The sequence below is a fragment of the Podarcis pityusensis genome (genome assembly GCF_964106645.2).
Source record: "Podarcis pityusensis genome assembly, chromosome: 3".
In the NCBI taxonomy this organism is placed as follows: domain Eukaryota; kingdom Metazoa; phylum Chordata; class Lepidosauria; order Squamata; family Lacertidae; genus Podarcis; species Podarcis pityusensis.
In genome coordinates, this window is record NC_138026.1 from 97,823,954 (window position 1) to 97,838,257 (window position 14,304).

The following is a 14,304-nucleotide window of genomic DNA, read 5'->3' on the forward strand; positions in this document are numbered from 1 at the left end:
TCCACCTCTCCGGGGCTCCCCCGATGCGCTTTGGCCGCCAACTCCTGCCGGCTGCGCGCACAAGGAGGAGCGCCGGCGCCGCCTCGGCGGGATGTCTCAGGGCGCGCCGGCGGCGAGCACTTTGCGAAGGAGCTCCTCTTCGGAGGGGACGCAGCAGGTAAGGCAGGGAGAGGGACCGAGGCCAGGAAAGGGGACCCGGGGGGAGGAAAAGGGTTGCGCCGAGTCGCCCTTGCGCGCTCCTTCCCAGCAGTGGCGGACCTACATTGGGGGGGGGGGGGGCTTGAAGCTTGAGCTGCTATGGGGGCCCCTTCACAACCAGCAACGGGGTCTAACCACGGTTCTCTTCAACCATGGGGTTGCTCCATGGCAGATCACCACAATTTGCGTTTTGGGTATCCACTTTCGTGAATTCATAGAATCATTAGAATCTTAAGAGTTGGGAAAGACCTCGAGGGTCATCTAGTGCAGGAATCTCAGCTGAAAGCACCCATGACAGGATGGTCATCTAACCTCTGCTTCAAAACCTCCAAGCAGCGGCGTAGCGTGAGTTGTCAGCACCCGGGGCAAGGCAAGTAATTTGCGCCCCCTAACCCGGGGCAAGGCAAGTAATTTGCGCCCCCTAACCCCTAACCTGCCGCCGCTGCCAGCTTCTTCTTGCTGCTGCCTGGTCTGGTCTGGTCTGGTGTGGTTCTCTCCCACGCTCAGCGCTGCGCTGGGCGGCCGCTGCACTGTCCCTCCCCCAGATAGTCCCTCGCTCTCTCTCCGCACCACACGCCTGGCACCCACCCCCTCCACAGTGGGCGGCGACCCAGCGGCTCGGATCAGATTCACACAGCCAGCACTGCAGTGAGAGAGAGTGAGTGAGCCAGGTAGGGGCAGAGAGCTGCGAGTGCGAGCGCGCCCCCCCAGATGTTGCGCCCGGTGCGGCCGACCCCCCCTGCACCCCCCACGCTACGCCACTGCCTCCAAGGAAAGAGAGTCCATCACCTCTGTGGGAGTCTCTTCCACTGCCAAACAGCAATGACTGTCAGAAAGTTTTTTCAAATGTTTAGTCGGAATGGCCTTTCTGGTAACTTTAAGCCATTGCCTCGAGTCCCACCCTCCAGAGAAAGCGAGCATGTTCCCTCTTCCATGTGACAACCATTAAGATATTTGGAGGTGGCTATCGTATCTCCTCTCAGTCTCCTCTTTTCCAGGCTAAACATACCCAGCTCCTCATAAGACTTAGTTTCCAGACCCTTAGCTTAGTTTCCTCTCTAGGGTCTGTTTTTTCAAAAAAGGGAAGGGGTTATATTAGCCACAGCAGAACAGCCAGCTTACTGTGCTACTTACTCTCAAACTTCGTTGAAATGTATGCAGCAAAAAAAATTGATTTGTGCTACTTGGGGCTCCTCTGGAATTCAAGACCCTGAAGCTTGAGCTTCATTTAGTTTCATAGTAAATCTGCCCCATGCTTCTGAGGGATCAGAAATAAAACCACCGAGCAGGGCTGCAGAGGTTTGGTGCTGCTGTGCAGTCTCAAAAACCAAAATCAGATCAAATAAAAAATATATGGGGGTGGAGGAGCAGGGCAGCCAAAATGACAGAGGTGTGTGTGGAACGGTTTACTTACCAGGAAAGGCTATGGGGTTTTGTCTTTTCCTTGTTTTTATTACATATTTTGTGTTTTTAATCTTGTATTTTTGGGCTGTGAACTGCCCTGAGATCTTCAGGCAAAGGGCAGTTTACGAATTTAATAAATAAACGAAATCTCATGGGGTATGTTTTAGAAGAAATCTGTGAAGCAGGTAAGGTTTGAGGAACAGGTGTGCACAGAAATAATTCCGGGTGAAAGTTTGCTGCATGGCAGATGACGCTCACGGCCATTCCAACTCTGCAATTCTATGATTCTAAGGTCTATGACTTATAAGTTACAGGTTGCCAACTTGGATATTCTCAATCTTTATGCGACTGGGACCCCCCCACCCCACCCCACTTGGCACCACTGAAAGGAACCCTGGTGGACTGTGCCTGTCAGGGATCTCCTATGGGACTATACATTTCAGAACAAACTTAGAACAAGCTGCTCTGTTTGTCCATTTGACACTAACAGAGCAAAGGCACGCAACTTGAATTTCCCCATTGAACAACAGTCCTATCTTTCTGTGGCTACAATCCATGATTGCCCTGCTCTGCCTCCACAGCTTGGAGGCAGCAGAGCTTCTCAGTGCCAGTTGATGGAAACCACCAGAGGGGAGAGAGAGGGCTCTTCGCGCAGGCATCTGGTTGGCCACTGTGAGAAGAGGATGCTAAGCTTAGATGGGCCTGAATTTAAATTGCGTAACAATAACTAACAGATCAGTGACTGAGAGAGTGAGAAGAAAGAAACTGACTGTTAGGTGGAAGGAGGGAATGAATCAGAGTGGATGGAAAGAGAAAGGAACAGGGAAAGGCAGAAAGGACAATCTCTTTATATAGATAGGCCACATCCTTGTTCACCCTGAAATGCTAATTTTTAAAAGTCTCCAGGGAAGGAGGCGAGAATTACCCATAGACATCAATGGGGAAATTAAACAATCTGATATAACTAGGATCGGGCACAAGCTTGTCCATTTCGCCCTTCCCAAAGCGGGGAGTAGAAAACCACATTGGAGTGGAGCATCCTCAGTTAGGGTTGGCATACGGCCACAAGCAGTGTCTGTGCGGAAATCGTCAAAAATGTCCGGGAAAATCTGAACGTATGGCAGCCCATGTCAGGAGTGTCGTTTTTGCAGATTTCCCTCAGAAATACGGTAGCTCGAAAACATCCAATTTCCCTGCAATTTTGCAATTAGAAAACCAAAAGAACTTTTCTGTCTAGATTTTCGCTTTTTGAAATATGGCAACCCTATTCTCGGTGGGCATGGATTTCTGTCTATTAGGAGTGGATCTTGGGGTAGGGGGATGGCATGGGGAGTGACTGGAACCCAGAACAAAATTGCACTTCATACTGCAAAATTTTGTTGCAGGACCCACTGTATAATTCTCTAAATCAAAACCCACCAGTGGTCATAAGCGACTCGTTGGTCATGTCTTGCCGGAAGGCAGTAGGTACCGTCAGCTGCACTGTCTTGTGTGTTTTTTAAAAATTGCTTTTCAAAGAGAAGGAGAAGGAGTGGGGGTGAGGGGCAATGGGGGGAAAAGGAGTGAGTTAGATTGGAAATTTGATGCATTCTCAGTGGGGGAACTCCCGCACACATGCAAAGTGCTTACCATCACAGAAGACAGTGGGAAGCCTCAGCGAGCAGATCATACCCCTAAGGGAAAAGCAGAGAGAAGACCCAGGTCCGCTTCAGTGATTTTGCTGGGACCCAAGCACACCAAAGCCTTCAGGACCCATTAAGCTAGGGCTTGCCGATCAGAAGGTCGGCGGTTCGAATCCCCATGACGGGGTGAGCTCCCATTGCTCGGTCCCTGCTCCTGCCAACCTAGCAGTTCGAAAGCACGTCAAAGTGCAAGTAGTGCAAGTAGATAAATAGGTACCGCTCTGGCAGGAAGGTGAACAGCGTTACCGTGCGCTGCTCTGCTTCGCCAGAAGTGGCTTTGTCATGCTGGCCACATGACCCAGAAGCTGTGTGCCAGCTCCCTCGGCCAGTAAAGCGAGATGAGCACCACAACCCGAGAGTTGTCCGCAACTGGACCTAACAGTCAGGGATCCCTTTACCTTTTTTAAGCACACCAAAGCCTTCCAGGGCCCATTACGCAGAGCGAAGGGGCCATGCCATGCATCTGAATACCAGCTGCTGGAAACCACCAGAGGGGAGAGTGCTGTTGTGCTCGGGTTGCACTTGTGGGTTTCCAACAGTTCTGTGGTTGGCCACTGTGAGAACAGGATGCTGGACTCAATGGGCCACTGGCTCCTCTTATGTTAAGCTGCAGATGCTACAGCAGCAGCCAATCTACCCTCCATTCCCATTTTTGCAAACAGCAGGTGTTTCTTTACCAGTGCACCTTTTAAAAAAAATTAAAAAATAGCACACACACCAGGAAGTGTGCAAGAACAAAGTTTAGTGGTGTATTTCACCATGGTCAAAATGAGTAGTTGTGAATTGGGAAAGGGATTTGAATTAAGAAATAAACAAGGTTCTAGTCCATCTAGCCCCCAATGCTCCGGTGATTCTTCCTTCTTTTCGTGTTCTTAGGTTAGTCCTTCACCTTTTTGTGTCCACATTCCCATCTCCCTTCACTCCCAATTAATATTTACATGTTGTAGTTGTGTGTGTGTGTGTGTAGGTTTTGCACAAGACTCCTCTTACACAAGCCTCTGTATTAAAATTTAAGAAATATTAAGGTTTAGTTATGTTCGGCAAACATACCCCCAGCATGCAGTAGTTGGAAGTAGGCATGTTTGGAAATGTGTCAGCAACTGAAGCGCAGTTTTAATTTTATTCTTAATACTGCTGTTTTGCAGAAGAGCAGTTTAAAAATAATAATAATATGATTTCTCTACCTTCAGTCACAGTTGGTGGAAATAGGCATGATACATCCTTTCCTTTTGACTGATGGAAACAGAATGGCTAGGCTGTGCTCAGGCAAGGAGCAAATGACAGTAGAGGGTGCAACAATAGATGGCATGTTGTTGTCGTTTAGTCGTGTCCGACTCTTTGTGACCCCATGGACCAGAGCACGCCAGGCACTCCTGTCTTCCACTGCCTCCCGCAGTTTGGTCAAACTCATGCTGGTAGCTTCGAGAACACTGTCCAGCCATCTCGTCCTCTGTTGTCCCCTTCTCCTTGTACCCTCAATCTATCTCAACATCAGGGTCTTTTCCAGGGAGTCTTCTCTTCTCATGAGGTAGCCAAAGTATTGGAACCTCAGCTTCACGATCTGTCCTTCCAGGGAGCACTCAGGGCTGATTTCCCTAAGAATAGATAGGTTTGATCTTCTTGCAGTCCATGGGACTCTCAAGAGTCTCCTCCAGCACCACACTGCAAAACTTCACTACACACAAACCCACACACCTACACAATGTGCTTCATTGCATCCACAGTCAGTGCATGTGATTTTATACTGGATACTTCTACAAACTGGATTAGCCATGGATTGGAAAAATCTTAATTAACTGGGGGGGGGGGGGCAAATTAACTGGCTGCCGGTTGGATGAATGATTTGGACGCTGCAGGGTGGGGGTGGGGAATGGAGGCACAAGGAGCTTCAAATCCACATTAAACTCCTTTGTAGGTGAACCCTAACTAAGTCATCTGATTTCGTTGGCCAGGGTCATGAAGACGATGAAAGGAAAGTACGACGGAGAGAGAAGAACAGAGTTGCGGCCCAGAGAAGCAGAAAGAAACAAACACAGAAAGCAGATAAACTCCATGAGGTGAACATTGCTGTGGATCCCTGAGGGAGGGAAGAGCAGTAATATCACTCCCGAGTGCAAATGAAGGCCCTCTTCATACTTGTTTAAGGGCTGAACAAAATGGCAGCATTTGTCAGGGCTGGGGAACCTGGCTTGTTGTTGAGCAGCTGTAAAGTAGCAAAGGGGAGTGTGTGTTTTGTAGCGGAAAAGCAGCTGGTGGGAGGGGGTACTTAACCCTTTCTCTGCCTACTAGTACTACTGTCCTCCCACCCCACGCTGCTGCTTTTTCCTTGGATGCAGCAAACATGAGTCTGGAAGAGAAGCAGCTGGGGGGAGGTGTTGTATGGAGAAGGAACAGGCAGGGGAATCACTTGCCTTGCAGTATCTGAAGGGCTGTCAAACTGAAGAGAGAGCCGATGTGTTCTCTGTTACTTGCAAGGGTGGCACTAGAACTGATGGGTGGAAATTGCAGGGAAGCAGATTTTGGCTTCAACATTTAGGTGAGACATCCAAATGGTTACGGGTTGTTTGACAGTGGAACAGCTGGCCTTGGGAGGGGTTGGGTTCTCCTTTGCTGGTGGTAGTGTAGCAGAGGTTGTAGACAACCATCTGTCAGGGAGGCAGCAATTGCATCCTGCACTATAGACCCTGCTTTGAGCAACAGATTGGATGACCTACAAGGTTCCTTCCAGTTCTATGATTCTATGATGTTCACATGCAAACGCCTGTAGAATTAATGGTCTCCTTCTACCATTTTGCATCTGTTCATTCACTACCCTGTTAGCAGTTTGGTGATGTGGCAAACACTGCCTTGCGTGACTGGAGTGGATGACGTTTTTAAATTATTATAAATGATCATACATAAATACATCATTTTATTTGTATGCCATATTTCTAGTGTTCAAACCATTACATAATTGCAAATATAATCAAAATGGTCATAAACAATACTGTAAATGAAACACATTAAAAAGTACAGAACTAAACTGAACAACTTCCACATTAAATCACAACAGGATTGAAGAGTAAAGATACAAAAATTAATATCAGTAGCAGCAACAACCTCTCACTCTTCTCCCCGCAACAAAACAATACCCTAGCCCGAGAGTCTGTTCAGCAGCCTCAGCTTTTGTAGCTGGAGTCAGTCAGGGCCCCAGCATCCCAGGCCAGGTGGGAAAAGGCCTGCAAGGCAGGGAGCAGGTCTTCCACGACTCACAGCCAAGATGGTCTCTGGTCTCTTCAGCAGCTTCAGCTTCTGCAGCTGGAGTCAGTCAGTCAATCCTGTGACCAGGCAGTCCATGATGTGATGTGCAATGTCTGTCATACGTTATCCCAGAGTGGCCAACCAGGTGCCTATGGGAAACCCAGATGCAGGGCATGAGTGTAGAAACCCTCTTCCGTTTTTGTTCCCCAGCAGCTGGCATTCAGAGGCAAACTGCTTCTCATCTTGGAGGTAGCATTTAGCCGTTGCCAGTTTTCCTGAAGGAGCTCAGTTTTGGTGTGTCAGAAAACCTCAGGCCCATCTATTTCTGCATTCTGTTTCTGACAGGGAGGCTAGCAGGATGCTGAGAAGGCAAGGTGCAGTGGAGCTGAACACCCCCAGTTGTTTAAACAGGGCATTGGTGATCAGGGGTAGACTGCCTCTGATCACAGCTGTTCCATGCTTCACCCTTGAGGCTCCTAGGTGGTTCTTTCCTCTGCAAACACATTTTCAAGGATGCTTAAACTCGTGGTTCTCAATGCAGCCTGGGGCAGTGAATTCTGCATAATAATTACAAACCACATGAAGTACAGCTTTGACTGGCCTGCGTCTTACACACCCTGCCAGGTTCAGAAGATCCTGGAGCGTGTCATGTTTTGAGTCAGAATCGGTGGGTTTTTCACTATTCACTCTCCCTGCAATGTTCATGATATTAGAAGTCTGTGCCACAGCCCTTCTTGCTGTCACATGTCTTTCAGGGCTATAAAGCCCTGATTGCCAAAGGTTTTCCCTTTGCTCTTTTCTATGTGTCTTCTATGTAACAAGTAGAGCAGAAGAAGACAGGGCTCCTACACTTTAACTGGTGTACAGAAAAGGAGCTTTCAACAGGTGTAGCTTGTGCAGAAACTATTTTTTATCAGAGTCATGGCAGTTCTCCAACATAAAATTTTTTTGCAGGCCACTTACTGGTGTGGGAGTGGCCCCTCAGGAGACCATTTAGTAAATCTTTTGCTATTCTACAAATCAAAACACAGATTTCAGATTTTAATAACATTTCCTCTTCAGTGTTGGCATTGTTGTCAAAATAATTGCTTTGGTATGAAAATGTCCTTTTATCTAGTAACATATAAAGGGGAATAATAATAATAATAATAATAATAACAACAACAACAACAACAACGATGATGATGCCACCCTTCATTGTAAGATCTCAGAGCAGTTCACAGAATAAAATACAGGAAAAAAACATGTAAATAATTAAACAAAGCAGCAAAACAATAACCAGCCCCCTTCTCACAGACAACATTTAAAAGGCTGTAGGATATAAATCAGCCAAGGGCCTGGTTGAAGAGGAATGTTTTTGCCTGGTGCCTAAAAATACATAATGAAGGTACCAGGCGAACCTCCCGGGGGAGAGCATTCCACAGATGGGGAGCCACTGCAGAAAAGGCCCCTTCTTGTGTTGCCACTAGGCCTGGGTGATACATCAACATATCGCCCAGGACCAGTATGAGGAGCAGACTGCAGTGTCTGCTTCACTCAGTGATATATCGCTGGTGAAACCGCCACCGCTCCTGAGTCCCTCTGCTAACGACTTCCTCCAGTGAGCGTTACTAGCAGAGGGACTCAGGAGCGGTGGCGGTTTCACCAGCGATACATCACTGAGTGAAACCGCCATCCCACGCTGCCCTCATACTGCGCAGAGGAAGATAACAGCTGCATTGGTGAGGCGCCGATACAGCTTGCGCCTCTCTCTGCATCTATAAACTGCTTGGCTGAAGAGTGTGTGGTTGCCGCTCCCCTCAGCTGAGCAGTTAAAGGATCCCCCAGCCCAGCGCTGGCTCCTCGGCAAGTGGGGGGGGGGGCCAGGGATGGCTCTTCTGGGATTGGGGAGCCCTCCCGCGCCCCAGCTGAGCCAGACAAACAAGCTGCGTTGTCCCAGCCTGCTAGGCACTGGGGTGAAACCGCCTCAGCTTCCGCAATGAGAGCTGCGACAAATTATCCCGGCGCCTCGCAGGCTGAGGCCAATGCAGCTTGTTTTTTCAACATCACAGTATATCGCCAGACCACGATGTTTGACTGGTGATATACCGCAATGTTGAAAAGATGATATTGCCCAACCCTAGATGCTACCCTTTGGACTTCACGTGGAGGAGGCACATGGAAAAGGGCCTCAGATGATGAATGCAGAGTCTGGGATGGTTTATATGGGAAGAGGTGTCCTTGAGGTACTGCGGTCCTCAGCAGTTTAAGGCTGCATCAATACTGTATTGTAAAAATCACAGAGAGTAGTCAATAATCTGTCCCTGATCAAAGCAGTCCCAATCTCCTTTAAGTCAATCAATCAAATGTCAGGCCAAGAACATATATTCTTCATTGTTCTACAAACTTCCTCCAGACTACCTGAATTGTCTGTCGTTTGAGAGCCCCTGGCTGGGACCATGTTGCAACTTTAGAGTTGTAGTTTCTTTAGTCTCACATTCCCCTGGAGTATATTTCTGCATTCCTTTTAACTCTCCTTTCCCTTTCACTCCTTTAACTGATTACTGTAAAGCTGATTTTCTTTAGAAGAGAGGCTCAAAACTGGAATAAGAAGGGTGTTGGCCAAGACTGTGTTCAGTGAGGTCGTAACAACTACTGTGAGTTTTATCATTTAGTGCTTCAACGCTTTCTTATGAGCAATCCTGAATGCATTTTAGGAAATTAGGGGGGAGAACCAGAGAGATTAATGTGACATTTCCATAGAAGAGAGCAAATTATTCATCCCCTCCATGTGTGGTACGTGGCACGCTTCAAGCAGGTAATGAACTTAGTGACCATAGCAGCTGTTCCGGGCAACTGCTTCTATCTACTTTTCTTTTTTAAGGTGTATTGCTATAAATTCTCCTAGCCACATTCAAATCAGGGGGGGAACCAGCAACCTGCTGTACATTTGCATTGGTGCCTAAGCCACCTCTCTTTTCCCCACCTGCACTTAAAAAATAATAATTTAAAAAGCAGCTTTGCGTCTATGTTTCATTTGACAATCACACCGATGAAGAAAGCAGATAGTGTTTGATAAAGGAGCAGAGAGGATGGGAGACTACAGGCCCCGCAGGAAGTGCAGATTATTAAGATTGTTTCATTTTAAAAATGGAAGCTGTGAAGATCCAGGAAAGGGTTTGCAAATGATGTGGGTTTTGTGGAAGCATTTGAAAGAGGGGAGTGATGTGTGCAGAGCTCACCAGGGGGTTTAATAAACTTTCCTGCCTCCTGGTTTTCACCTGTTCTTTTTTAAAAACAACAACACAAAAACTGACAGACCACAAGAGATGGATATTGGGTTGTGTTTGCTTTGATTGCAAGCCCCTCCACAGTTACGAGTGTTTCTTATTTCCAGTTGGTTCATCTCCTCATAACAGACATGTTTGTGTGCGTCCGTTTCTGATGGCAGCAGATCTAAGTAACTGCTAGGTTTTCAGAACATGGGAGGACAGCAATTGTTGCCTTTCCCCCGCCAGCAGCTGAAAGGGAAGGGTCATAGCTCAGCGAGAGAACATCTGCTTTTGCATACAGAAGGTCCCAGCTATCACTAGGTACTGTAGGGCATGTTCTGAACACCTGGAGTGCTGCTGTCCGCCAGTGTAGGGAACACTGAACTAGATGAGCCAGTGGTCTGATTTGGGGTGTGTTCCCATTACTTAGTGCGCAACAAAGTTGTATTTTGCGTTGTGCGTCTGTGTCTGTTTCACAACTCTTCCCCTGGCTGTTCACATCAGGACAGCTTCATTAGTGTCAGATTCGTTTCTGTTTGTGAATGCACCGGGGTCATTGACTAGAGGCAAAGTAGAAACAGCTTAAGGAATCCAATTGATGTGCGGCTAATTTGAGAAATAGTGCATCAAACTGTATTATTTTATAAGAGGGGACAGGAACTCAACACTAATGTCTCATAACAAATGCAACTGATCTGTAGAAACGACTGTACAACTTGAAAAAAGAGGCAAGGTGTGTACTTTTGTAAACCATGAAAATCTATAAAAAGAAGAAAAAATAAAAATAAGAGACGACAGGATCCATATGTGTTTTGATGGCCATCATGTGTGAATGTGAATTAAAAACCCAGCACTGGAAATGCAGTGTGTGGATTTTCATAAGACTATTGTAATATGGACAGATTTAGAGGGGCTGTGTTTCTTGCTTGCAGAGGACAGGCCTCCCTTTGAAGGTGTCCTCTGTCTTAAAGGGCTGCCACCTGGTCCTAGTCCAGTTTCAAGATAAGAAGGGAGAGCAGGAAGGACCTTGAAGTTGCACATCAACAGTTAGCGGCATCTGGGCCGCAGATTGTGCAGGCTCATCTACATGTATAAATTAGCACATGTACATTTTAATGCAAATCAGTGCCTTCATGCGTCTTCTCTTGCTTGGGCGGTAGATTCCTACTGTATCGTCATTTCTCTGTCATGGCTAATAGTTTGGGGATAGGTCTGTCTGCCATGAATGTGTCTATCCCCTCTGAGCTACCACAAAGGGCCAACGCCTCTGATATGCAAACAGTAGATTTACATTGGTGAAGACCGCAGTAATTGAGGGCTGTGTACACACTAATCTTGTTCATAGCACACAAAAAATGTAGTTTTTCTCAGTCGGGAATTATTCATGCTCATCCTCAACATGGTGGCTTCTATCAAGATTGATTCTAAATCCTGCCATCTCCACAACTTTTCCTGTTTACATATACCGTATCCCAGGGGAACGAAGAAGGAAATGGTCATTGTGACTGCCCACCCACTCATTTATTGCCATTATCGCCTACATCTGTTTTTAAATAGGTACAGTGGTACCTCGGGTTAAGAACTTAATTCATTCCGGAGGTCCGTTCTTAACCTAAAACTGTTCTTAACCTGAGGTACCACTTTAGATAATGGGGCCTCCCACTGCCGCTGCGTGATTTGTGTTCTCATCCTGAAGCAAAGTTCTTAACCCAAGGTACTATTTATGGGTTAGTGGAGTCTGTAACCTGAAGCGTATGTAACCCGAGGTACCACTGTACATAGCAATCGTTCCAAAATGGGCTTTATTTTCAGAACAGGTTTCCAAGAAGCACTTTTTGTGGGGCCAAAGATATGCACTAGGTTATGTGTGGACTTTGTAGGGAAAGCAAGAACTCATTCTCCATTGGTTGCCGCATAAAATGTCACATGTGTGCAGCCATAATCTCAGGTCTGGAGCCAGATGTCGTGAAGCTTACTCTGTTGCCTCAAGGTGCAGTCATTTACATATCAAACTTGCCTTACCCCATAAATTACTATCAGTGGCTACTTACCAGTATGCTTCTGACTACAAGTTGTTGGAAACCATAGGAGGGAAAAGTGCTGTTGTGTTCAGATCCTGCTTACATGCTTCTCATCGGCATGTAATTGGCCACTGGGAATAGGATGCTGGACTAGATTGGCCGTTCACCTGATCCACCAGACTTTTTTAATGTTCTTAAACTAACAAAGCCCAGACCATAATGTACAAGGAATATCACACAGAGACGCGATCTTCAGAGTAGCTCTTGATAGCTGATACCAAGTCTGCTTTTATCTGATTTCTTCCCCTTGCCTTGTTTTTATTTACTTTGCAATGAGGAAACAGCGAAGTGGGGGAAATGTGCCTGGCAGTGGCTGGCTGGGTTGCATGCTTAACTCATGTGATAATCCGTTTCAGGAATACGAGTGCCTTGAGCAAGAGAATATCTCCCTGAAAAAAGAAATTGGAAAGCTGACCGACGAAATGAAACACTTGAGCGAAGTCTTGAGGAACCACGAAAAAGTCTGCCCTCTGTTACACTGCTCTTTAAACTTTGGCTTGATTCCTAGACACGATGTCCTCAGTGGCCCCTTGCCAAGATGAGGAGGCCCCCTTCAGAGGATCTGCAAGTTCTACTGATATGAGAGAGTTTTTGAGAGCCTCTTTCTTTTCCACCATGCTTCATGGACATGACAAGCACTCTCGCAACTTGCGACTGGTTTCCCACCGCGAAAGTCTAGTAAATAATCAGGATACTGTCTTGAGGATGGAAAACATGGATGGGCTGCAACCTTGTGGGAAAATCTTTGGACAAAGTGCTCTCTCTCTCTCTCTCTCTCTCTCTCTCTCTGTGTGTGTTTCCACTGAGTGCTGTTTGTCCAGCAAGGAATCTGAAATGTGGCCTTGAATGCAAATAATGTCATCACATTTATTTTTAAAGACACAACTTTCTTGTCCTCATTGTTGCTAAGAAATGTGCTGGCGATGATGAGGAAAGGGGAAGAGCCTGTTCTGGAGCTTGAAACCAAAAGGGATAGTGGGCACATCCTGGAGCCAAGGATTGCCACTTCTGCATCTCTTGCCTACCTACCAGATTCTTTGTTCCCTGTGTGCCTTGGGCTTCTCCTCTTCCACTCTCTGTCAAGTTCTGTGAAAATCCAAACATTGCATGTATACTTTTCGGGCTTGTTGTAGTCGTACATAAATTCAGTGATACAAATGCAGCCATCTCCCCTGGTGATTGGGTAGCCCACATCCTAGGCCTATTTTTTTCTCTTCTTCTTTTTGGTGGCGGCGGGGGGGGGGTGTTCCCAGCTTTCAGGAGAGGCCTGAGGGAAGCATGCAGAGGATGGCAGAGGGAAGAAGAGAGGAAGATTCCCCTCTCTTGAGCAGTACCGTGGGGTTTCTTAACTGCGAGCACACCATGAATTTAAAGCACATGAGCTCCTCCAAAGATTCCTAAGAACGCTAGTTTATTGTAGCTCCGTGAGGGGCTAACTATGACTCCTAGGATGCTCTGGGGAAAGCCACATGCTTTAAATGTATGGCATGTATGTTCTTTCATTCCTTTAGAAAGTACCAAATAATGAGCCTATGGTTTGGCTACGTTGTTGAACTGTGCCTCCAGCATTGATACCCTTTTATTTCCTCCTTCTTTTGAGCCGCTGTTCTGAACCCCATTCTACAGAGAACATATTGATGCCCCCCTTTTATTTGCACTGTTCTTCATCTTCATGAGTCCCTTCCATGCCACCCCATAAGGAAAAAAAGCATTTATCTGGCTGGTGAGTTCCTGCTTTATTATGGATCAGAGCCAAAGTCTAAAGCTAATCACATTTTCGGCGTGTTTGCTGAATGACTCTGAGACCTGCATGAAAATATCTGTTTCCCCTTCCTTTATGGAGGGTGAATGTGCATCACCACTCATGCCCATAACTGGCATGTCTTTGAAAACCACAAATCCTCACTGAGTTTCATTTCAGGAACACAGCCTCACCCTTTTCTGCCCATGTTCATAGGACTGGGAACATGGGAAGCTGTCCTGTACTGAGATGGACCACTGAGCCATCTAGCTCACCATCATATGCACTGACCCGCATGGGCGCTCCAGGGTTTCAGACACAGCCAGCCCTACCTGGAGATGCTTCAGATTCAACCTGGGACCTTATGCAATCAAAGCAGATGTCCTACCATGGAGCCATACCCCTTCCTCTGGGATTTCTCTGCTGTTTTCAGAGCAGGAAAAGCTGACAGTGTGATCTGATGAACGTTCAAGCTCAGTGTTCATTGGAGTTTACACTCTAAAACAGAGATGGGAAACATCTCCAGAACTTTTGAGAATCCATCTTGCATCATCCCTGACTATTGGTCAGGAAGAAGAAAGCTGGAGTCACAACATCAGGAGGGAGGCATCCTTCCCACCTGCCTCCTCTCTTTGGTACCTGACATAGCTATGGGTTAAAATAGTAGAAAGGCCATATTCGTTCACAGTGCATGGAGGGAGGCAGAA

At 46.8% G+C, this 14,304-nt stretch overlaps 1 protein-coding gene across 1 annotated transcript; it reads left to right on the forward strand.

The window, feature by feature from the left end:
• BATF3 (basic leucine zipper ATF-like transcription factor 3) lies at positions 1-13,014 on the forward strand. The gene is made up of 3 exons (XM_081000633.1): positions 1-157; positions 5,237-5,341; positions 12,213-13,014. The coding sequence occupies exons 1-3, from the start codon at positions 92-94 to the stop codon at positions 12,396-12,398; spliced, it is 357 nt and encodes a 118-aa protein (XP_080856759.1). The 5' UTR covers positions 1-91; the 3' UTR covers positions 12,399-13,014.
• The last annotated feature ends 1,290 nt before the right edge of the window (positions 13,015-14,304 follow it).